A 25,924-nucleotide genomic window follows, 5' to 3' on the forward strand; every position below is an offset into this window, starting at 1 on the left:
GTGGGCAGGCGACATCCCCAGGAAGCTCGGGTAACCTTGGTTTTCGGACCCAGCCAGGAACCCACTCACAATAGCAAGGACTTGTGTTTAAAAACACTAGGCTGAGCGGAAATAAGGTTACAGCCTGGGGGCAGAGCTCTTTCCGGAGGCGAAGGGGAGGTGCACAGGGATGAGGAGACCTGGGCAGCCCCCGGAGGAAGCGGAAACCCAGGCTTTAAATTCAGGCAGAGTCGAGGTGAAAGGAGCTGCCAGGCTGGGGAGGGCGGGAACCTCAGCTTTGTCTGAACTGGGCGGCGGGGCAGGATGTGGCCCCAGGGTTAACAATGGCTCTCTGAGCGGAGGGCACCTGAGGTTCCCACCCGGAGGGCAGCCGCTGCCAAGGCCCCGGGTTCCCAAAGGACTCGGGGGAATGGCCTTTAGTGAGGGCGAGGGGGCAAAGGGGCTGCTAGGAACTTATCTCATTTTCTTTTAAAAATCACGCTCAAAGAAGCATCACTCCTTCCACGGAATAATTCCCTTCCAGGAGTTAAGCCTAAAGGATGATTTAAAATACACAGTCAGTTTTGCTATAATGCTTACTTGTTAAAAATGTCAGTTTTGTTCCAATACCACTGATGTATCAGGGAACGATTTTATCAAAATGCTAAATTCACATCTGCTTATGTGTTGTCTGCCAGAAACACGAGGTAAACGCAGAAAACTTCACCCAAGTGAGCCAACGCAAACGAATACGCACAGAGGGCACAGGCCCCTCACGCCTGTCAGCAACCTTTGAGACACACCCGTCCGTCCCATACGGGGGTCCAATTTGCCACCTAACTTCAGAGCGCAGAGTCTTGGCCACTGAACCACCGTGGAAGTCCCCATAATTCTATATTTCTTATCCACAAAACTTGTATAAAACTCTGCTACTTGTTTTTTTAGGCAATCTTTATTTCTTCTAATTTGTTGGTGAAGTTTCTGAGTGTTGTACCCTTATCCCCATTTGCTCACAAGGCCTCTGATTTTTACTGCATGATTCTGCACAGTTTAGGGATTTTTAGGAAGGCATTTACATTACAGCAGAACTGACGGTATCGTGTAAAGGGTTTAGCACAGCGCCTGGCACATGATAAGCACTTAAATCAATTTAACTTGTTAACAGTAAAAAAAAAAAATTTACGAGGGGATTACTTAAATATCCAAAAAGATTAAGATCATGGGGGCACCGAACCATCCCAGAAAGTATGTATGAAGCATTTAGAATAACACATGAAGAGGTTTTAGGAATGAAAGATGGCATAAAACACCGTAGCTTTGTAGATTACAACCTTGCATTTTAACCAAAAATTTTTTTTTCTCCATAAAAATCAATTATGGGCTTCTCTGGTAGCTCAGCTAATAAAGGAGACCCCAGTTCGAATCCTGGGTCGGGAAGATCCACTGGAAAAGTGATAGGCTACTCACTCCAGTATTTTTAGGCTTTCCTGGTGGCTCAGCTGGTAAAGAATCCACCTGCAATGTGGGAGACCTGGGTTCAATCCCTGGGTTGGGAAGATCGCCTGAAGAAAGGAACAGCTGCCCACACCAGTATTCTGGCCTGGAGAATTCCATGGACTGTAATAGTATGTCCATATTTAAACAAATATTTTTTATCCATAAAAATCAATTAAGTCTGGAAGGAAATATATCAAAATGTTAACAGCAATTGATGGGACTTAGGGTAATGTTTTTCTTTTTAACTAAAAAAATTTTGTACTGTACTCCTAATTTTACAAATCATAAAACTTTTGAAAGCTTAAAGACAACATAAGATGACAACTAGAGCAATCTTCAGGAAGCAGAAGAAAAATCTCAGCCTGTTAACCCAACTCATCAGGTCCACGGGCTCCCTGCCTCTGTTCAGCATTTGAGGGCCTGCTTCACCCACAGCTATGAGAGTGGGCACACCCAGTAAAGGCAGATTGTTCCATTCAACATCACACCAAACGCTTCCCTTTCCATCCTGTCTTCAAAGATTATTTCCAAGGGCAAGAACTTTTAAACTATATAGCCTATGACTTTAACTTTGTATCTAGTAATAAACTAAAAACTGTTTCCCTCTGAAATCCATCTGAAATGGCTTAAGGAGTAGGTGAGAGTGAACTTGACTTTGCACAAAATCAATCTTACCTACCTCTTTTTCACCAGAGATAAACTGGTTGGTGGCTTACCAGGGAGAAAAGGGAAAAAGAGGCTCCATAGTAGCACTAGTGGTAAAGAACCCACCTGCTTATGCAGGAGAAATAAGAGCTGTGGGTTCAATCCCTGGGTTGGGAACATCCCCTGGAGGAGGGCATCGACAACCCACTCCAGCTTTCTTGCCTGGAGAATCCCATGGACAGAGGCGCCAAGAGGGCTACCACCTATGAGATCACAAAGAGTCGGACACAGCTGAGCAACTTAGCACGCATGCACGCACACATCTTGACTGCTAATGCTTAGGCTTTGAGCCTCAACAAGACACTCAACAGGAAATCTATAATTGGCATCCTCTTCTGACAAGTCTTTGACAAATTGGGATTCTCATGACTTCTTTTTTTTTTAATATTTATTTTATTTATTTGACTGTATCCGGTCTTAGTTGCAGCACACAGGACCTTAGATCTTAGTTGTGGCACGTGAAATCTGTTCCCTGACCAGGGCATGAACCTGGACCCCCTGCATTGGGAGCGTGGAGTCCTAGCCACTGGACCACCAGAAAAGCCCCTCTCGTGACTTCTTACACCAGAGAAATCCTCAGGAAGGCCATCATCACCTAGGCCAGAAGAAAAATCTGCTAGTTCTAGGACAGGAAGAGGAGATGCTGCTAGCTGGCTGTCACTTGCCCAGCTCACAGCCAGCTGGTTACCAAGGCACCGTGTCAAAGTAGAAGTTCTGCTCCGAGATAAAAAACCTAGATGGTACCTCTGTCCTGTGCTGCTGAGATGGCCATGCCAGGGGACAATGAAGTAGGGAGGAGTTACGGTCCCTGAATAGAATCTTTATTAAAGCAATAACTGCTTCAACTTCATATCTAAAGGGCTGAGTAAACAGCACTTCTCCAGGGAAGGAGATAGGGGTCACAGAGATCTCTGATCTAAGACAGATCTTCCGAAGCTGTTAACTAAGCCCAGAGCCTTGGTTCTAGTCCATTCCTTTCCCTGGGACCCAGCGTTCCTGCACATAACATGGGGATGGGTTGGATTGAACAGTCACACACTAAGGCCAGGCGTGGAATCTAACAAATTGTCCAGGTGTATCAGCCATCACACAGCTCTCCTGGTCCAGCTTTGCCTTCTCTTAATGAGGAGAAAACCAAGGGTTCAGAGGTGGTGGGGAGGGAGCTGGGGTACGGTCAGCTCACAGCTTTGAGCACTACACTTGCTTTTAAAAGGGTCCATGTGTTCTGGAGAACCAGCAGACAAAATAACTTGTGAATCAGATGGGCTCCTCTGTTTGGAACTTTCAGAGCAGTAGGGGAGTTTTACCCAGCTAAAGCAGGAGGAAATGACAATCGAAACTGACAAGGGGAAATCTTACCAGCCTAAAAGCAAAGTTCTACATTTAGATTTGAAAGAAAATGAACCATATGAAGCCAGGATCCATTAGGGGACAGGGAAAAGACTAATTGAAAGCCAACCCCAAACAGAACAAATATCTTCGAGAGCCAACAGCAAGCGTTGGAAACACCAGCTGAACCTTTTGGAGAAAGTGAGGGACATGGTGAGCTGCCCAAGGGTACAGCTGCCCTTGCAGGGGTCAGAGCACACCTGGAGAGCAGGCTGTGTCTGGGGGAGGCCAGAGCTTTGGTGGCGTGTCCAGGGGTGGGGTGTCCGGGGGTGGGGTGTCCGGGGGTGGGGTGTCCAGGGGAGGGCTGGGGAGGTGGGGGGCGCCAAGACTGAGGACAGTTTCCTGGTGCCCTAGAAGGAAATGGTACCCCACTCCAGTGTTCTTGCCTGGAGAATCCCAGGGACAGGGGAGCCTGGTGGGCTTCCGTCTATGGGGTCGCACAGAGTCGGACACAACTGAAGCGACTTAGCAGCAGCAGAGGGAATAGGGAGCTTTGAGAAGGGTAAAGAAAAGATGTGCCAGTGTAGAATGTGCTGGCTGCCCTTGCCTACACACAGAGCCCTCAGGCAGAGAAGCGCAGCAAGTCAAACAGCTGAGAGCCACGGGTGTGAGTGTCACAGCCTCTCCAACCACAGAACCTTTGCTCCAGTGGGGGTTCCACCCTGTAACAGGAAGTGCCTGCTTAGAAGGGAGGTGGTAACAAAATAGACACGGGGATGGGCCTGGGTGGCCTCAAAATTGCCTCCAGCCGGGTTTCTCAAAACTTAAAGTGCTTAGGGATCACCTGGGGATTTCTTACAACGCAGACCGTACTTGATCAGGTCTAGAGTGGGGCCTCAGACCCTGCATTTCTAATAAGCTCCCAGGTGATACTAATGCCACTCCTTCAGGGACCACAATTTGGTAATTCAGCTCACCACCACTTTCAGGTCAAAAAGAGCAAGTCTTGACCAGGAGGACTGAGAGAAGCCCTATCTGTGGTCCAAGCTCCTAAAAGGGAAGTCCTGGGATCAGAGTGGTCCACAAGCTAAAGGAATCCCATGAAGGTGACGGTGGCTCATGAAGGGGGTGTCCTCCTCGAGAACATGTGGGTTTCTCTAGGAGATAGGGGAAGGGTGGCGTCAAGCCCTAAGTGTTTTTTGGGTCCCCAGCAACACAGAATTTCTTCTCAGGACTAAGAACCAGACAATGCCTACAGCAAACGTGTCTAGAATTAATCAGCTCTGCCCCACCCACCCCTCCACAAAAGCTCTCTGGCCTCCTATTCCTCTAGGGGAAAGGTAACTACAGACTGGGAGACTCCCCAGCAGTGACTCATCCACACGCTCAAATCTGACCCCCGAAGCGCAGGATTCCAGAGGCCTTAACCTCCCGCTCTGCCGGCCCCAGCCTCCATCTCCAAGCCTAACCTCTCACTCCGAAACCCCCTACCCCCACCCCCGGTCTCTCTGTCTCTGGCTCATCTTCAGGTGTGTCCCTAATATCATCGGACCCAACCCTTCCAGACGCAGCCCAGTTGCTCTGTGCCCATCGCCTCGGCACCCTAACAGCATCTGGGTGGACTCCCCTAAAAAGTACGCCTAGTCTCGGACGCAAAAGTTCTATAAGCGCCCCTTTGTCTCCCCCTGCGGCGCCGAGAGCCGTGCGGGGCGCACAGGAAGTGCTCGGAAAAAGCTTGGCGGCAGCCGCCGGGCCGTCAGGGGCGCAAGGACTGAGCCAGGCTGAGTGAGGGTACCCCCCACCCCCGGCAAAGAAGAAGGGTCAGCGGGACGGGAGCCCGGGACTCCGAGTTCAGGACGGGGCAGCCCCTCTGCGTTCTCCCGAGCCGCGGCTGAGACTGACCAGGGCCAGTGCCCCTCCCTTCCGGAGCGGCTCCACGCGCCCCGAGTCCCTCTCAGCGCCCTCACCTTGTAAACCTTGCCGAAGGCACCGTCGCCCAGCTCGCCCACGATCTCCCACACCTCGTTGGGATCCAGGTCCCGGCGGACATGCTCATATTCGCGGGACTTTCTCTTCTCGAAGGTAGACAGGCGCAGGATGCGGCGGAAATTGGCGAAAGCCATGGCTGGGGGCACGCGAGCCGGGGGGCGAGGTGGCGCGGCTCCCGCGGCCGCGAGGCGGAGGGGCTGGAGGGCGCCGCGGCGCTCGGGGGCTCTCCGCAGACCGGCCCTTCCCCGCAGCCCGACACGGGTCAAGTGCGCCCCGGGCAGCTCGCGGCTGGAGCACCCGGAACCGCGCAGGCAGCCGCGGTCTCCGCCCCCGCTCGGTCCCTTCCCGGGGCCGCCTCCCGGTGCCGGCCCCGCTCGCGCCGCGCCCCCCGCCCAGCCGGCCAGCCTCGGGAGGCGTTCCGGGGACCCGGCTCCACCTGCCGCTCCCCGGCAACACCCGGAGACCCCCTAATTGGCTACGGGCGCTCCCCGGCTCCGCCCGTCGCCGCAGGGCACTCTGGAAACTGTAGTCCCCTGCGCGCCGCACGCCCGCAAGCAACAGACTAGGCTTTGGAGAGTTTAGGGGACCCTTCGGCGAGAGCGTCCCGGAGCTGGGAGACCCCCAGAGTCACGTGGCTCCCAATATTTCTGCCGGAGCGAAAGGGGAACCAAACTGGCTATTCGCGAGCGCCCACTGACTGTTGTCCAAAGACCAAGAGGGCGAACCGACATTAATCACTGAATCCGCCCTGTAACTTCCCGGCAAAGGGGCTCTGCCCCCGCTCACTTTTCAGGTGGGGGCGCCGGGCGGGCTAGGCACCAGCCCCCCGCTACACATCCTGTTGGCTGAGCCAGTGCGGTTTCCTCGGCGCGGTGCTGCCTCCTAGCGCGGGAGATGCCCGGTCCTTGCGGCAGTGGTCAGCCCTGGAGACCCAGGCTCCCCGGCTCGCTTCCCGCCTCCCAGGGCTCTGTCCACCGAGATCCACCAACCGGCCAGGATTACAGGGCTAGGAGAAAGAGCTCCTTGCCGACCTACGTATCCCATGCATCAGGATGGGTCTTCAAATATATTTGCATATTAAGTAAAAACTTTCTTATTCTTAAATTCCCAATTAAAAAAAAAATAAGCTCATTACACAGGGAGGCCTGGCGTGCTGCTGTCCTTGGGACTGCAGAGTTGGACACGACCGGGCGAACATACATAGAATTAAGTCTTCTTTGACTTAAGACCATCATTCTCGAACCTGGCCATTTTTTACTTGCCGCTGTTAACTGTCTCTAGGGCAGTTACACTTACATCTAAATCTAAGTGGGTTCCAAACGGTGGGCAGCATGTAAAGCTTATTATGGTAACTCTCCCTCATAAATAGAGCCTCAGCGAATGTCACACTCCAATAGTTCCCGTCCCTACGGAGAAAATTCCTGTTGAGGTGTTTTTACCACTCCGGAGCAGCAGGCAAACACCAATTTGGAAAGACAGCTGCAGAAGCCTGGGGTGCTGGTAGTGGTCTGCATAAGGGTACCCTGAGTAAAGATTGAAATGTCTCCACTAGTTAGTGAGTGGTTGCAACTGTAGAAAGTCTTAATCACCAGAAGAAGCAGACACAGCACAAGACTGGGCGCTCACCCACAAATAAACCTCCCAGAACAAGCCGGAAGGCAGGTCTTTCTCTGTTTCAGTCCACCTGACCAACTCTGTGAAGCGGATGGGAGGACAGTGGGGAGGCTCTCCCATTGGGAGGAAGGGGCTCTGACTTAGGCCAGTCTAGGGGTCTGGGAGTTGGAGGCCCAGGTTATCCCCAGGTCCAGCCAAACCACAAGGACTGTGTGAAAGCTCCAGAAAAAAATGAAGTAAGAAACAAAAATGGAGAGCTTCACTCAAAAATGTTATAAGTGAAAGAAACCAGACACAAAAGACCACATGTTACATGATTCCATTTATAAGAAATGTCTAGAAAAGGCAAATCCATGGGGACAGAAAGCAGGTTAACGGACTGAACTGAAATGGACATGAGGGGTCTTTTTGGAGTGATGAAAATATTCTAAAACTGGATTATGGTGATGATGTAATAACTTGGCAGATTTAGTAAAAATCACTGAATTGTATACTTGAAATGGGTGTACTTTATGATATGTAAATGATATTTAAGTAAAGTTGTGAGAAATCAAACAGAGAGGTTTAACAAAACAAGCTATATCTCTGAAATAGCGAATAGACAAGACTGGTCAAAGACACAAAATGAGTTACAGAAAGAAAAATAGTCCCCAAGACAATGAAAATGAACAGGGACATAGTATTAGGTACCATAGAGATTTTGAAATCACAAAATGACATTTTAAACAATTTTATGTGAATATAATTTGTATGAAATGGGTAATATGAAATAGGTAATCATGTAGAAGAAAATACAAATGATATACAAAATTATAAGTGATATATAAAAGATACATAATTTCAATAAGAAATAAAAGCCTAAATAAGCTAATAATGAATAAAGAATCAAAAATCTAACTCTGCCCCCACTGAAAGACATCATGTTATGTGGCTTTACAAATAATTTCTCCCTTTATATAAATACTTTAGGAAGATAAAGGAAATATTTCACTTTTCTAAGATGAGTTTTACTACAACTAAGTAGAGATAGTAAAAGAAACTTGTAGACTACTTTCCCTTAGGTAATAGATGGATTAAAAAAGATACTAGCAGGAGGAGACACATATATGCCTATGGCTGATTCATGTTGATGTATGGCAAAACCCATCACAATATTGTAAAGTAATTATCCTCCAATTAAAATAAATAAATTTAAAAAAAATAACAAAATACTTGCAAGATGAAACCCAAGGGGAATAAAAACACTATTACCAAGAAAGTTTTATCCAGGAATAAAAGAATGGTTCTATGCAGAAACAAAAGCAATTAAAGTAAGACACTGCATTGACAAAGAAAATCACATAGTCTCAGTAGTCACAGAAAAAGCATTTGACTGTTTTCTTAGGTTGGATTTTCCCAGAGACAAGGATCTGAATACAAATAGTTTATTTGGGAGGTGATGTTGAAGCCCGTAAAGGGAGCTGAATACTGCTATGGCTAACGGGGCTTAACCCACTTGGGTGTTCTGGGGATCAGGATACAGCATGCTGCAGACTCAGCCGAAGAGTCAAGGAAACTGGGGAATTTTTCTCTAAGCCTCATCTGTCCTTGACCAAGGGCTGCTCCCTAGGGCAGCGCTGCTAGCCTGCCATGCTTGAAAGCCCAGAGAGCATCTCTTAAGTTGAGAGATGTCATGGCACTTTGTACAGCTTCTGCTATAAAATCCTCACATTTCTTATTTCTTCTCCTTTTTCCTATGGCGTTTGCTAGAATCTTTAGCAAATGATTTTACTGTATGTTAAACAGTAACAGTGAAAGTAGGAATCCTTGTCTTGGTCCAGTATTTAATGGAAAAGGGTTTAAAGTTTCTCCTTTAAGTATGATATTTATGAAAGACTGTGGCAAAAGATCCTCACACGTGTGTGCTCAGTCACTTCAGTTCTGTCTGATTCTTTGCGACCCCATGGACTGTAGCCCACCAGGCTTCTCTGTCCGTAGGATTCTCCAGACAATACTGGAGTGGGTTGCCATGCCTCCTCCAAGGGATCTTCCTGACTCAGGGAGTGAACCCGCGTCTCCTGCATTGTAGGCAGTCTCTTTACCCACTGAGACACTTTCCTGCTATTTCTAATTTGCTAATAACTTTTTCTCATAGCTGTAGAACTTTATCAAATATTGTTTCTGCATTTACCATATACGTTTATCTTATGATTAATTACATGAGTTTTCTCACCCAGCCTATAGTCATGGTAGATTTCATTGACTAAATACTCTTGCATTCTTAGAGAATATTTTATCTTCCTCTAGAAAGGCTAAGTAACACAAGCCCAAGGTCACACAGCTTATCAGCGGCAGAGTTTGGATTTGAACCTAAGTAGTCTGATGCCACGGAGAAGGCAATGGCACCCCACTCCAGTACTTTTGCCTGGAAAATCCCATGGATGGAGGGGCCTGGTAGGCTGCAGTCCATGGGGTCGCTAAGAGTCGGACACGACTGAGAGACTTCACTTTCACTTTTCACTTTCATGCATTGGAGAAGGAAATGACAACCCACTCCAGTGTTCTTGCCTGGAGAATCCCAGGGATGGGGGAGCCTGGTGGGCTGCCGTCTATGGGGTCACACAGAGTCGGACACGACTGAAGCGACTTAGCAGCAGCAGCAGCAGCAGTCTGATGCCAAAGTCTCTGCATCTGTTTGTGTAACTACTGTGTCCAGTTGCCTCTTGGTCATAATGTATATTTATACACATAGCATTGACTTTGACGGCAAACTTCACACTTTACATAGACTTTTATGTCTATGTGCACAAACCAAAGCACCCATACTTTTCTTGTGCTGTCTCTATCTGGTTTCAAAATGAGAACATTTATTATTTTTTTTTAATTTTATGTAACAATTTAAGATAGGAATTATCTGTTCATTGTAAGTTTGATACAAAACCTAGTTTTAAATTTGCAAATTTCTACTTCTTAATTAGAGTTGGAGCATGTCTTCATAAGTTTGTTAGATGTTTGCATTTCAGGTTCTTTGCTGGTTCATGTTGCTGGTTCATATTCTTTGCCCATTTTCCTATTAGATTTCCTTTCTCACTTTTTGACTGTAAGATTTTAAAAAAATAGTTTCTTACTGAGTACAGATGTCTTTCCAATGTATCATATATCTGTTAACTTTCCAATGACTTTTGTTGAGCAAGAATGCTTAATACTGATGTCATTGAATTTTTTTGTCTTAAAAAAATTTTTAAGTCAACTTCATTGAGGTTTTTATATTTAATAAAACGAGTTCAAAGTTTTGACAAATATATACGCCCATGTAACCATCACCATGGGCTCCCCAGGTGGTGCTGGTGGTAAAGAACCCACTGCCAGTGCAGAAGATATGAGACTCGGGTTCAATCCCTGGACAGGGAAGATTTCCCTGGAAGAGGGTGTGGCAGCCCACTCCATTATTCTTGCCTGGGGAATCCCATGGACAGAGGAGCCTGGCTACAGTCCATAGTGTCACAAACAGTCGGACGTAACTGAAGCGACTTAGCATGCAACCATCACCAGAGTCAAGGTACAGAACTTTCCCCTCATCTCAGGAAATTCTTTTCCTTGATCATAAATTAATCCCCACTCACCATCCTCACCCCAGGCAACCACTAATCTGTTTTCTGTCACCATATACTGGAAATGTCTTTCCTAGTTCATCAGATGAATGGAACCATATGGTAGTGCTCTTTTAAGTTTGGTTTCTTTTCACTCAGCATAATATTTTGAAATTCATCATGTTGTTATATGTATTTGTGGTTCATTCTTCCTAAATGTTGAGTAGTATTCCAGTGTATGGATATACCACAATTTGTTTATCCATTCAGCTGTTGATGGACATTTGCAGTCTTATGTTATCATGAATAAAGATGCTACAAATGCTTATGAGGTTTTGCATGGATATGTATTTTCATTTTCCTAGATGCGCTTAGGAGTGCAATTGCTGGATCATACCCTAAGTATATGGTTAACTTCATAAGAGAGTATTCAAGTATTTTACAAAGGATTGTATCACTTTCAGTTCAGTTCAGTTCAGTTCAGTCGCTCAGTCGTGTCCGACTCTTTGCGACCCCATGAATCACAGCACGCCAGGCCTCCCTGTCCATCACCAACTCCCAAAGTTTACTCAAACTCACATCCATCGAGTCGGTGATGCCATCCAGCCATCTCATCCTCTGTCATCCCCTTCTCCTCCTGCCCCCAATCCCTCCCAGCATCAGAGTCTTTTCCAATGAGTCAACTCTTCGCATGAGGTGGCCAAAGTACTGGAGTTTCAGCTTTAGCCTCATTCCTTCCAAAGAACACCCAAGACCGATCTCCTTCAGAATGGGCTGGTTGGATCTTCTTGCAGTCCAAGGGACTCTCAAGAGTCTTCTCCAACATCACAGTTCAAAAGCATCAGTTCTTCGGTGCTCAGCTTTCTTCACAGTCCAACTCTCACATCCATACATGACCACTGAAAAAACCATAGCCTTGACTAGACGGACCTTTGTTGGCAAAGTAATGTCTCTGCTTTTAAATATGCTATCTAGGTTGGTCATAACTTTCCTTCCAAGGAGTAAGTGTCTTTTAATTTCATGGCTGCAATCACCATCTACAGTGATTTTGGAGCCCAAAATATAAGTCTGCCACTGTTTCCACTGTTTCCCCATCTATTTCCCATGAAGTGATGGGACTAGATGATCTTAGTTTTCTGAATGTTGAGCTTTAAGCCAACTTTTTCACTCTCCTGTTTCACTTTCATCAAGTACGTTCCCACAAATGATACTGCTCCAATCATATTGATATCATCAGTTCTTAAAACTCTAGCCATTCCAGTGAATATGTAATGGTACCTTACTCTAAGGTTTTGCCCTCAAGACATTTGCAAAATCCTAAAGTACATGGGAAAGAGGCCATGAAACCAAACAGAAAGCCAATAGGCTCATAAACTAAAAGGCTAAGGAGAGCCTTGTGGTCTCCAAATAAATTTTTCCATAAAATGGTACTATGGCTCTTTGGAGAAGTGCTTTCTAGATCTAAGACAGGAAATGTCTATCCTTACATCAGTATCTGTGCTCTGTCTTGAAAAAGAAAGTACAGACGGCAAATATGCACGTGTAAATGTGCTTCACATCATTAGTCATCAGGGAAATGCAGATAAAAACCAGCCTATCCATTTGAGTAGGCTAAGTTATGCTGCAGTAAAGCCTTCACACAATTCGGATGGATTTCTTACTGACTGTACAGAAAGCTACAAAGAATGTCGCGTCTATCCTCGTGAGAAAAAAAGATGGATGCTCTACAAAACTTTTCTTGAGAATATCAGAGGACTGAGGTCACGAGGCAACCAAGGAAACTGAAAGCCAAAAAGAACAAGCGAGGAGAGAGGGCACCCCACTATGGAACCTTTGGCAGAACACCACTGAAGACGGCAGTGGCCACACAAGTGGTAGAGAAGAAAGTAACTAAAGCTTGAGCAAATCATTAGAGGCAAAGTGTGGGCTACTGTGTCAGTGTGGGTTCGCTGGATTTCCTAGATACAAGGCATGATCACATGCATTGGCAAACTCCTTCCCATGTGTCTCCAATGGGTGCTTGTGAGAAGAATTGGGGGCAGGGCAGCAGACTGGAGAGTTCCGATTCTTGCTGAGGCAGGAGTAAGGGAGGAGGTTGGTGGCTGCCAGGAGATGAGTATAAAGTCTCATCTACTTCCTCAGAAGTAGCAAAATCCTTCAAAGCAATAGCTTTCTGCTGCTGGGAGAGGAGAATCTGTCACTCTCAAGCCCCAGATGAAAATCCATCGTTCTCACCTCCCAGGGCAAGGGAAGATCCTCTATCTTTTTGTGTAGTCACTGAGGAACTCAGGCTAATAGGGAACCATCATCTATTTTTAAATTTTTTTTTATAGGGGTAACTTTGGTTATGACCAACCTAGACAGCATATTAAAAAGCAGAGGCATTACTTTAGCAACAAAGGTCCATCTAGTCAAAGTTATGGTTTTTCCAGTAGCCATGGATGGATGTGAGAGTTGGACTAAAAAGAAAAGCTGAATGCCGAAGAGCTGATGCTTTTGAACCGTGATGTTGGAGAAGACTCTTGAGAGTCCCTTGGACTGCAAGGAGATCCAACCAGTCCATCCTAAAGGAAATCAGTCCTGAATATTCATTGGAAGGACTGATGCTGAAGCTGAAGCTCCAATACTTTGGCTACCTGATGCGAAGAACTGACTCCTTGGAAAAGACCCTGATGCTGGGAAAGATTGAGAGCAGGAGGAGAAGGGGACAACAGAGGATGAGATGGTTGGATGGCATCACCATTACTCAACTCAACAGACATGAGTTTGAATAAACTTCGGGAGTTAGTGATGGACAGGGAGGCCTGCTGTGCTGCAGTCCATGGGGTCGCAGAGTCAGACACAACTGAGCAACTGAACTGAACTTTGGTTTATAACATTAAATAAGTTTCATATGTACAACATTATATTCCTATTCTGTGTACACACAGCATGCTCAGGGCACCATCATCTTGAATGTTACTGGTTACTATGGCATTGGAAAAGACAGTTAGATCTGATATTTTGGGAATTGTTTGTTACAGTACCACAGTAGTTAGCAGTCCTTACCCTAATTAACACACTGGGAAAACGCAGTTAAATTTTACACCATTTTTTCTCCCGTCCTCTAGCAGCAACAGATCTTCCCCTATATAGCTCCTGGTGAGTTCTGACGGCACCCACAGCTAGCTTCTTCATATGACATTATTTTTAGCATTTTTTTACAGTGAATATTCATTTAGATCTACTCACACATATTCAATTTCTGGTACTTCTCATTCCTCCCTGAATGTCTGTGTTTTCATAAGGGATTATTTTTCTGTGTTTGAAGAGTTCCCTTATGGGTGTTAATTTTCTCAGTTTTTGTGTGTATGGGTTTATTTTGTTAGTTCCTTCCTTCTGTCATAATTATATTGCACTTAAATTTTATCATTTTGGGGACCTCTCTGGTGGTCCAGGGGAGAAGGCAATGGCACCCCACTCCAGTCCTGTTCCCTGGAAAATCCCACGGATGGAGGAGTCTGGTAGGCTGCAGTCCATGGGGTCGCACAGCGTCGGACACAACTGAAGCGACTTAGTAGTAGTAGTAGCTGGTGGTCCAGTGGTTAAGACTCCACGCTGCCAAGGCACAGGGGCACAGGTTCCATCCCTGGTCCCAGAACTAAGATTCCACATGCCGTGTGCCATGGCCAAAAGATAAATAATAATACTAAATTATATCATTTTTAAAGCCTTTAAAAAAATTTATGTATTTATTTGGTAGTGCTGGGTCTTAGCTGTTGCATGCAGGATCTTCAGCTCCTTGCAGCATGCGGAATCTTTAGCTGTTGTATGCAAATGAGTTTCAGTGTGTGGGATCAAGTTCCCTGACCAGGGCTTGAACCCAGGCCCCTGCACTGAGAGCGTGGAGTGTTAGCCAGTAGACGGTCAGGGAACTCCCTGCAGTTCTGACACTGTTATCACTTCACTCCACGTTGTTTACTTGGATTGACCCACGCATTCTTACTACTTCGTTGCTCTGTGTTCCTTCTTACATCTTGGATTTTCTCTCTGTGATCATTCTCTTACTATTTTAAGTTGATCCTTTATAATTTCTTTTGGGAGAGTCCGTTAGTGATCATTCTTAGTTGTTTGGGGGTTTTGTCTGTTTGTTTTTGCCTGAATACAGCTTTATCTCATCCTGTTTTTTTTTTTCTTTTCACTATAGAAAATTTCAAACATATTCAAAGTAGAAAGAATAGTGTAAGGTAGTACTAGTATATACTCATCAGTCATTTCATGTTCGAACAACCCTAGTATATGTATACGATTACCCATGAGCCTGAGTCATTTTGAAGCACATTCCAGCATCTTATCATTTTGTCTTTTTAAACAACCTCATCTGTTGTCACTTCTAATATTATATCCAATCAGTGTTCATAGTTCTCCATCATCTCATGCTTTTTGGTAAGTTGTTTATTTTTGTGGGTTTTCAAATGCACAATCTATATTAATAAGGGTCCTAATATGTCCATACACTGTAACTGGTGCGATCTGAAAGACTAATTAAACTGTTAGTCTACAGATCCCTCTTGCATCTCTTTTTCTTTTCTTGTAAGTTTTTACTGAAGCAGCGGAGTCCTTTTCTTTTAGAGCTTTCCGCAGTCTGGGCTTTGTTCATTGTGTCCCAACAGTGCCATTTAACATGGACCTCTGCTGTCTTCTCTATTTCCCTGATTTATATTTTCTGTAAAATGGTCAAATTCAGGTTTGATTTTTCTCCTCATTCTTTTGAGAAAGTAAAATTCACATAATATAAAATTAGCTATTTTAAAGCACACAGACACTTCCCCGGTGGTCCAGCGGTTAAGAATCCACCTGCCAGTGCAGGGGATACGGGTTCCATCCCTGGTCCAGGAAGATCCCACATGCCGAGGAGCAACCAAGCCCGTGTGCCACAACTACTGAGCCAGCACACCCTAGAGCCCATGCTCCGCAGCAAGAGAAGGCACCCCAATGAGGAGTCCACGCACCCAACCAGAGAGGGGCCCTGCTCGCCACAGCTAGAGAAAGCCCACGCAGCAACGACGACCCAGTGCAGCCAAAAATAAGTATTTTAATTTTTAAAAGTGTACAATTCAGTGGCACTTAGGACACTGACAGTGCTACTCATCTATCACCTCTGCGGGTTTGAAACGTTTTCATCAGCCCACTGGGAATCCAGAAGCTGTCACTTCCCGTTACCCTCCCCCCCAGCTCCTGGCAGTGGCTGATCTGCTTTTCTATGACTTTGCTTCTTCTGGATACTTAATATAAATGGAATCATATAACATGTGACTTTCTGGGCTCGGCTTCTTTCACTTACCATAAGGTTCATCTACATTGTAACGTGTATCCTTCCCTTTCATGACAGAATGATATTTCACTGTATGAATGTACTACGTTTCATTTGTCATCAGTTTATGAACATTGGGTTGTTTTCACCGTTTGCCTATTGTGAATAGTGCTGTTACAAACATTTTGTACAAGTGTTTATTTGAATACTTTTCATTTCTTTTGGATATATTATCTAGGAGTGAAATTGCTAGGTCATATGGCATGGGGTCGAAAAGAATCAGACACGACTGAGTGATTAATGCTAAAAATAATGGTAATTTCATGTTTAACTTTTTAAGGAACTTCCCTTCAGTCTTGAAAGATGATTTTACTGAAATCATCTTTTTTCTTGAAACCATAATTTTAGTTGGCTAGATTGTTTTTACACATTGAAACATAATTCTGTTATGTTTTGGTTTCCATGTTGTGAAGAAGTGGATTGTTAATCATCAGTCCTTTGAAAGTAATCTTTCTTCTCTGATTGCCTTTAAAATCTTTGTCTTTGGTAGAATATAGTTGCACTCTGATGTGTACAGATATGTATTTCTTCTTATTTCAGCTACTTAGGACTTCAAGGTTTTGAGAAGCAATATTGCATGGCTAAAAAGCAGTGATTATTGGCAGGCTATCTGGGTTCACATGCTGACTTCACCATTAACTAGCCTATTGACATTAGGAAAATTACTTAACTTTTCTGAGCTGGTTTCTTTTTTTAAGTTTTAATTGATATAGTTGATGTACAGTATTATATAACTTACAGGTATACAACATAGTGGTCCACAATTTTTAAAGGTTAGATTCTATTTACAGTCATTATAAAATATTGGCTAGGGAATTCCCTGGTGGTTCTGTGGATAGGAGTCTATGCTTTCACTACTAAGGGCGCAAGTTCAATCCCTGGTTAGAGAACTGAGATCCTGCAAGCTGTGAGGCAAAGCCAAATATATATATATGTATATTATGTATATATATAGACATGTAACATATAATATATCCTCCTTGTATAATATATCCTTGTAGCTTATTTTATACACCGCAGTTTGTGCCTTGAGCCTGTTTCTTAATCTGTAAAATAGGTATAATAATCTCTGCCTCTTAGGATTCTATGACTAGTCTGCAGACTAAATGAGTTAGTATATTAACACACTTAGAACAGTGCCTGGCGTGTAGTTACATAGCTGTTCACTTTGATAACGATAATGAGCACAGTCTGTGGATGGGTGTCTTTCACTGACTTTGGAAAATTCTCATTTTTTATTTTTGGCTACCCTGCTTGGCTTGTGGGATCATAGTTCCCCGACCAGGGATTGAACCCGGGCCTCCAAAGTGAAAGCGCCGAGTCCTCACCACTGGTCAGCCAGGAGAATTGCCGCAATTTTAAATTTTTATTGACTGCTTCCTGTGATGTCTGACCTAGGAAGATCTTTACTACCTGAGCTTTTCTCCACCCAACATTCTAGTTCTGAGGCAGAATTCTCTGTTCTACTTCAGGTTGCCAGAGTCTTCGGCTTAAAGGGCTCCATAATGAAACTGAAGCAGGGATCGTTTCTGTGGTACCTTTACCTGGACAAACTGTACTGCTTATTATCCGTGAGGAATGTGAAGGCCTTGGTGGAGTATTTTCACCTTCTTGACGTGCACCACAAGAAAACCTTGAATGGTCAGTACTTCCGTAAGTGCTTCTTCTGGTCATGACTTGGTTTTTAATGAATGTGCAGGAGAACTTACAGAGCCAGAAACTAGTTCATTAACATAGGTATTACATCTTCGAAATGAAGCACAGAGAGACCCCGCCAGCTGAGACTTGATGGCAGTTCAGTGAAGCAGATAAAACAACAGCTTTGGGATTAGATCTTGGTTCCACGCGTTATTCCTTGGTGACTTGCACAATGTCATCATCCTCTAAGTCTAATTTTCTTCATCCATAAGTGAGGCTTCTAATAATGGAGTCCACCTCATGGTTGGAAAAGAAAGATAACGAGGGACTTCCCTGGCAGTGCAGTGGTTAAGTCTCCGCACTTCCACTTCACAGGGCGTGGGTTCAGTCCTGTTTGGGAGCTCAGATGCTTCATGCTGCATGGTGCAGCCAAAAAAAAAGGTGATGAGATTAGATAACATACGGAAAGTGCTTAGCACGGTGCTCGGCAGGCTCTAAGGGTTTAATGTGTTCGTTACTGTTACAGCTATTCCTTGCGGCCGACCCCTCTCAGGCCTTAACCCTCAAGAGTCCCTTAGCAAAACTTGTCCATAGACTGGGAGAATTGAGTCAGATGATCGGCAAGCTCCCTTCTAATTCTTGGTACTTGTGATTGAAAAGTGTTGATGAGCTCAACCCTGCTGCTGAGTGCACAACACTTTAGGGCTTTCTGTTTGTTTGGCAATTTCTCTCTCTTTAGACCTGGATAGGGCTTCCCAGGTGGCGCTAGTGGTGAAGAGCTCACCTGCCACTGCAGGAGCTGCAAGAGATGTGGGTTTGATCCCTGGATCGGGAAGATACCCTGGAGAAGGGAATGATTAACTACTCCAGTATTCTTGCCTAGAGAATCCCATGGACAGAGGAGCCTGGTGGGCTACAGTCCATGGGGTCACTGAGAGTCAGACAGGACTGAAGAGACTTAGCATAAATAAGGTATCCTATTCACTCATTGTAACCTGAGGGAGAGAAGTATCATTTATCAACAAGGAGTTTCTTCCATAAAATTTTTTTAAAGAGTTCATTCAATCCTTATAAAATAATAAAGATACCTTCATTTATTCATACTTTCATGCCTCAGATTTATACACAGCATGTCACCAAATCTTCCCAATAACCCAGTCCTAGATAAGACAACTGTAGGGCACCTTGATGTAAACAGAAAAGCTGGCCCCAAAACCCAAGGGTTTCTAACTCTAAAGCCCATAGTCTCACCAGCGTTTGCTGAGCAGTCTGATCTCCCTGGTAACTAAGTCGCTCCCCGCTGATGCAACACCTGAGAGATGAAGTCATACTCGGGTCTTCTGGTCACCAAGGGACCGGATGGTGACCTGGAGGAAGGCACAGGCTTGAGCTTTGCCTGCCAGGGATGTGGTGACATCGAACCCTAGATGCTTGGCCTGGAGTCGGCCGACTGAATAATAGTATCTGTTGATTAGCTACTGAGCCTTACTGTAAAGCAATCCTCACGAGGCAAGGACACAGGCATCAGCATGTCTGCACATGGTGTGTTCCCAAGTGCTCACACCTGGTGGGACGTGGGAAACCCTCAGATCATGACACTGTGTTAACTGATTCATTGTACCCTTAGCCCACTTCAGCCAGGACTCCAAACCACCCAGACATGCTTTACAGATGTAGTGGAGCCATGTCTCGTGCAGGAGACACAAGACAACTAATGTAATTAATGTGTATGTGTGCGTGCTCAGTTGCTCAGTCGTGTCTGACTCTTTGCGATCCCATGGACTGTAGGCCACCAGGCTCCTCTGTCCATGAAATTTTTCATGCAACCATACTGGAGTGGGTTGCCATGCCCTCCTCTAGGAGATCTTCCGACCGAACATGGGTCTCTTGCGTCTCCTGCATTGGCATGTGGGTTCTTTAGGGCTTTAACACTTCAGGGCTTTTTCGTTTGTTCATTTGTCTTTTGATTTTTTTCTCTTTTAGGACTGGGTATAAATAAGGTAGGGCTTCCCAGGTGGTGCCAGTGGTAAGAAACCCACCTGCCAATGCAGGAGCTGCAAGAGATATGGGTTTAAAGCCCTCTGTAATCAGTGGGCAAGAAGAAATCACATGTAGACAAAGTTACACTTGAGAATCTCTGAAATCTTACGGGTGATCTGTACATACAACCTGTACAGCCATATACCACTGTGTGAACACATCACCATGTTTGTTTCTTCCATCTAACATCCCCCAAGACAGATGATGAGTGAGTGGAATTTCAGGCAAAAACCTTCCCTGTCCTTTAAATTACAGTGTTTTTTTTTTTTCCCCCTCCGATTGCATATGACTGCAGATGCATTAACTAATGTGCAAAAGATACAGCTTCACTGTAGAAAGAGCAAGGCTGTGGAGTCAGATGGACCACATATGAACTCCAGCTCTGCCACTCCAAGTGTGGTCCACAGAGCAGCAGAGGCCACATCACTTGGGAGCTTGTTAAGATGCAGACTCAGTAGTCCCAAGCCAGTTTCTAATCACAACCGCTGTGTTTACAAGATCCCCAAGTGACTGGTATGCCCATTACAGCTCGAGAAGCCCCAAGCCTAGTTATCACCCAAAGCTTATTGTAAAAGGCTCTGTAGCTGCCTGGGTTCCGAGACATGCAGCACTTAGAGTGCCCAGCACCTAAGGTGCCTGATGCTAGCTCCTTTCCCCAGTCAAAAGCATTTACGTTACGTAAGCATGAGGCACAGTGATACTTTTATAGAAGAGGAATGATTTTTAAATTTCTCTTTTTAATTCTCTCAAGTGAATGACCCAGGTGAAATGTCAGCTTTTCCAAGAGCATGTCCTAGGTCCCCAGTGAGAACTAAGCTCTTCTATGTACTAGGAGCACTTTGAGCCTTTTATTGGTTATGTATGCACATCGGTCTGTTCCATCGAGCACATGAGCTGCACTCAGGAACCAAGCCCTGTCCACTCCCCTTCTTCACAAGTCCAGGCGCAGTGGAATGTGTAGTGGCAAAGCCAGAAACAAAGTATTATCGTTTCTATTGCCGCGTCAACAAGCTTCCAACAGGACCACCATTTTGGTGGCCCCCAGATGTCGAACATTCTAGAACTGTTTCAGAATAACCTGTCTCATCTCCCTGCTGACAGATGTGCTGTTTTACCACTTCCTTCATCATGTGACTGACTTGACAAGGAACCAGATCACAGTTGTGTTCAACATGCTGGACTGGAACACGGTGGGCGAGATTGGTTTTGACCAGTTCTACATGCTGGTGTGCATACTGCTGGCACAAGAGGCAAGTAGCCAGCCAGGCTCTGGGGCCGAGGGGGCAGAGCTCAGCGGCTGCCACCATGTCGCTAACGGCGGCGCCAAATTAAGAGTGCGGCACAAGTTTTCTTCTTTTCACTGGAAACAGGAAGAAGAAACAGGGAGAGTACTACTTTTGGTTCCTAAATGGTCCATCTATAACCTAGGAGTTTCGAAGGGTTACCCAGCTTCCCTCCCACTTTGCCTTTATAAAGAACAAATCTCATCCTGTCACATCTCTCCTTGGCATGCCCTTCCTTGCTTGCCCCTTCTAGCTGGTGGGTCTTAAATAATCACCAGTAATCCCAGTTGCCTCTCTTCCTCAGTGATCCCTTTCCTCAGAGAATATTCTGAAGGGGATGAATGAGCAAGACAAGACCTGCTTGTCTTTGGGTACCCATCTCACCTTGCACACACTCCTAGAGTGTATTCACCTCTTTCCCTTTCCTTAAGGAAAGGCACCTCATGTCTTCATCATTTTATCGCCAGCGCTGACATTTTCTTACGTAGATTTTCACTGAACACAAGGAAATGCATTCTACTAATGAGAGTTCCATCTAGCAGAACTAATCACTACAGATAGCATCAGTTCCCCTTGAGGGCAGATGCTGAAGCAGGATCTGATACACTGACCACAGCACCCTTCCGGCCCTGAGCTGCTATGATTCTGCCCTTTGCTTTTAGCTCTCTAGGGAGTGGACTAGTGAATAGATGAGTCTTGATGTAACAAGTTTAGAAAGTAGCACCGACAATACTATTCCTTTCCTTATGTTTTTCTCTCAAAACAGAACCATTTGGAAGAGCAATTTATCTTCCGCCATTCCCGGCCTGTTTTTGAGTTGCTTGACCTGGATGGGGAGCTGAAAATTGGCCCAGACCACTTGCACATGTACAACTTTCTCTTTAATATTAAAAAGCAGCAACTCAGAGACCTCTACTATAACTTCGACATCACAGGTGACCGCGTAAGTGCAGGTCCCTAGCATGTGGCCTGGCAGTGTGCGTGCTCAGTTGTGTCCAACTCTTTGTGACCCCCTGGACTGTAGCTCACCAGGCTCCTCCATCCCTAGGATTTTCCAGGGAGCGGTCACCATTCCCTCCTCTAGAGAAGGATCTTCCTGACCCAGGGAGCGAACCTGCATCTCCTGCATTGGCAGGTAGACTCCTTACCCCTGAGCCACCTGGGAGGCTGTGGCCTGGCAGCCCCTCTGTCCAGAGCTAGAGGGCTGTGTCCTCTGCCTACAGTGGGACAGGGAAGGAGGAGGGAAGGAGAAACCTGCTGGAGCACTCTGTGCTGTGATCACCTGCTGTAATCCCAGTCACGGTACAGGGATCACAGAAAACCTGAGATGGACAGGCCTGTGGAAGACAGGGTTGTAACTGCTACATCATATAATGTGGATATAAAATTACAGAAGTTTAGAGAAGGAAATTCTGTTGGAAGTTTAGTTGAAAGAAGGAACTATTTTAATATGGCAGGAATTGGTCTTAAGAGGAAGGGTTATAGATTTTAATAAGTAGAAACAAAGAAATTCTTAGATGGGAACACATGAGTTAATCCCAAGAGAAAACAGTGCATACCTATTTCAAGTCCATTCGGTGAACGGCCTAGTCCAAGTCCATGCTGACTAGCAAGTGAGAGCTAAAGTCTAAGCTTTAAACAGATGGACCGCACTGTGAAGCAGCTCAGATGGCAGCCTGAACATGTGTGGACTTGAGGCAGCAGAAGTAAGAAAGTGGCCCTGGTGCCCTCTGAGCCCACAGTAGGCTGTCTCTGGCTCTAGACCACAAGCAGACAGGGATCAGTCCTCATTACTGGGCCTCTTTAATCAAGTTTCCAAGGTTTTAAATGAGAAGTGACTACAATCCTGCTCCCATCTGAAACAAAGTATCAAATCCCTTCTGAAATAACTTTCCTTTTTTCCTCCCCAACACAAGCTTCTTAATTACAAGGAATTTAAGCTGTTTACTATCTTCTCCATGGACAAGTATCAGGAGAGTCAAAAAGCAGAGAAAGAGAAGAAGAAAGAGAAAGCTGTACTCAAAAAGAAACTGTCACAAGTGAATGAGAGCCAGAGAGAGAGTCTTCTTGGAATACAACCATTTGAAAGTATAAGTAATTACAATTGTTAACAGGTCTTAAAAATAAACTTAGAACATCAAAGTGAGTATCTCTGATTTTTACACATGAGGGTTGAGTGTTCTTCAACCCACAGATTCTTAACCTTATTAACCTTGAGGCCTCACATGACTCATAGTCATGTAATCACTTCTCTTTTTTGACATGTCCCAGTTCTGCTGTTGCTTTTCAGACCAATCCTGTCTACCAGGTCCCTGTGTATCAATTACCAGCTCTTCCTGGAGCTAAGCAGTTGGAAGACGATGCTTTCCTAAGATTTGCCACAAGTAGTCCAATACTTTCAGAATTCTATTCTCCCAATCCTTAAGGCTAAAAACAAACTTCAGAATGGAAATGCGCCTCCACACGTAAGGAATATTGACTTTTAAGGATATGGGGACTGTGTTCTTCCTAGAACTTGAATTGCTCTTTGATGAGTTAGGTGCTTAAGCAATTATACCAAATCTACTAGGGTATGATAATTATTACATGTCCTTGTATAATTTTAATTTTTTGTGTAAGTAATGCCTTGAATAATTTTTAAGTGCTTTTAGCATGGGACTTGTGAATCCTCCCTACTGGACTGTACTGTGGTATTAAATATTAACTACCATTCAGTAAGTGCTTGCTATGGGTAAGGCATGGGGCTTTAGACACATGGCTTTTTTATCCTCCTAACCCTGTGAACTCTTACCTACCTAAGGTTCTTAATGACTCACAGTGGTAGGACCGGAGTTCAGACTCGAGGTCAGTTAGATGCCTATGCTTAGAACAACTGATCTAACTCACCTCAGTCCTAGCAGATCCTGTTTAAGTTTTAAGCTGACATTTCACTGGCTCAGAAACCCCTTCTGCATAATGGTAATTACCACATCTCCTTCGTCCATAGATTTGAGGGACAAGTTTGGTGACTGGAGGAATGCAGCCCATTTCCTATAAACCAAGGATTTCTTAAGGATACACCACGTAATATAACCGACCACAGCATTCAGAGTACTTAATAATCATCAACATTACTTTGTCAACATGCAACAGACAAGAGTACTGCTTATCAAAGACTGTCATTCATTAAGTCAAAGTTGTAATAGCTGAAATCATGTTAGTTACACTATGAACATCCTTTATATTTACTCTAATAGTCATGAGATGTTAATAACATACTGATGAGTCATGTTTGGAAACCAAACCTTCTCTCTTCCCCAAAATGGTACTATGAAAACGAAATGGAACTAGCAAAACACCAAGAAGTCCCCCGAAACACACATCTCTTGATTTCTGGTTTATACACGGGGATAATGGGATTGATCTCAAGAACCATTGTGAAGACCAGGAAGATGGAGAGCATCTCACTTAGAACAATGCTCTTCTCCTCTGATTTGGTGAACAGTTAATTCTCCAAGGAGAAGAGCCTCTGTAAATAGGTTTGGGTACTACTACACCTGTAAGAGTATTGTGCTGAGAGACTAGCAGTATCTGGCTGGGAAATGACAGCAAGAGACTAACCGTCATTTCAAAGGGCCTCGCCACACCACCAGGCTTACCTTGGATGGGTTTCTGCCTCTTCACGCAGCCTCAGTAGCTTTTGCTACCAGACAGCCTTACAACCTGGGTGCGGTTCTGGAAGGAGAAACTGCGGGGTCTGAGGAAGAGAAGTCTTCTCTTTCCCATTTTCCCAGGGGAGCACTCTTGGAATATATAAAGGGCAACTCAACAATGGTATATGTCTTTTTTTCCCCCAGGCATGGTCTCTAAATCAATGAAGATATCATACCTTTTATTGTTTTAGAATGGGGAGCAGGAAGAATGAGGGACAGCCAAATAATAGGGTATGCTGCTGCTGCTAAGTTGCTTCAGTCGTGTCCGACTCTGTGCAACCCCAGAGACGGCAGCCCACCCGTTCCTGGGATTCTCCAGCCAAGAGCACTGGAGTGGGTTGCCATTTCCCTCTCCAATGCATGAAAGTGAAAAGTCAAAGTGAAGTCGCTCAGTCATGTCTGACTCTTAGCTACCCCATGGACTGCAGCCCACCAGGCTCCTCCATCCATGGGATTTTCCAGGCAAGAGTACTGGACTGGGGTGCCATCGCCTTCTCCATGCCAAGGACTAGAAAAGACCAAATCAACTTGGCAAACACCTGCTGAGAGGGGCCATTATCCATATCCTGAAAATTCTTCTATAATCTCAGAGTGGGTAAGACCTTAGGAAGAAAACCAAGAAGCCATAAAATACAAGACTGATAGATCTGACCATGCAAAACAAAATTTTTACATGGTAAATTACACAAAAACAAATGATAATAGGTGATAGAAAACAACAAATCCTATATTAAGGGCATTATATCCTTAATATAGAAAAAATATTTACAAATTAAGAGGATAAAGACCAAAATGGATTAGGAAAATGGGAAACAGATAATTCATAGGAGGAAAAAAAATAACAAATAGCCTTAAAATATACAGTACAATGCTAAGTTTCATTCAAAGAAAAAACACATGACACAGGTTTCCACTTAGGCTGTCAAAGAGCAAAAAGTTGGTCAGGTTATAGGAAAATAAGAGCAGACATAGTCTACAGCACTAAACTGGTAAAAATCCATCTGGAGGGCCATTCAGCATCTGCTCTCTGTATGTATACAACGCTCTGCAATACCCCCTCTTCAGCAGTGTATTCCATGGTTGTACACAGACACAAGGATGTAACTACAGAAAAGGACATTTCACAGGAGCACCGTTTACAGTACCAAAGTCTAGAAAGACCTGTGGTACTCCAAACAATGGAATGCCACTCAGCTATAAAGGAATGAAGCAGATCTAGCTCAAGTTATAGGGAAC

At 44.9% G+C, this 25,924-nt stretch overlaps 2 protein-coding genes across 4 annotated transcripts in view; one reads left to right on the forward strand and one right to left on the reverse strand.

The window, feature by feature from the left end:
• The window catches only part of STK10 (serine/threonine kinase 10), a 124,778-nt gene extending 118,890 nt beyond the window's left edge, over positions 1-5,888 (reverse strand). The window contains exon 1 of one of the 2 annotated variants that reach the window (XM_070774519.1): positions 5,478-5,888. In XM_070774519.1, the coding sequence (XP_070630620.1) occupies positions 5,478-5,633 (156 nt within the window). In that variant the 5' untranslated portion in view covers positions 5,634-5,888. The remainder of the gene's footprint in view (positions 1-5,477) is intronic. The other variant, XM_019982823.2, reaches the window with a different exon arrangement.
• EFCAB9 (EF-hand calcium binding domain 9) lies at positions 3,584-23,208 on the forward strand. 2 transcript variants are annotated; one of them, XM_070774521.1, is made up of 5 exons: positions 3,584-3,723; positions 17,508-17,688; positions 20,815-20,963; positions 21,763-21,939; positions 22,913-23,208. In XM_070774521.1, the coding sequence occupies exons 1-5, from the start codon at positions 3,721-3,723 to the stop codon at positions 23,105-23,107; spliced, it is 705 nt and encodes a 234-aa protein (XP_070630622.1). In that variant the 5' UTR covers positions 3,584-3,720; the 3' UTR covers positions 23,108-23,208. The 2 variants fall into 2 exon arrangements, with proteins under 2 accessions (XP_070630622.1, XP_070630623.1); XM_070774522.1 differs by having other exon boundaries at positions 17,508-17,676; positions 22,913-23,205.
• Positions 23,209-25,924: the final 2,716 nt, after the last annotated feature.

The sequence above is a fragment of the Bos indicus genome, chromosome 20 (assembly GCF_029378745.1).
Source record: "Bos indicus isolate NIAB-ARS_2022 breed Sahiwal x Tharparkar chromosome 20, NIAB-ARS_B.indTharparkar_mat_pri_1.0, whole genome shotgun sequence".
Taxonomy (NCBI): Eukaryota; Metazoa; Chordata; class Mammalia; order Artiodactyla; family Bovidae; genus Bos; species Bos indicus.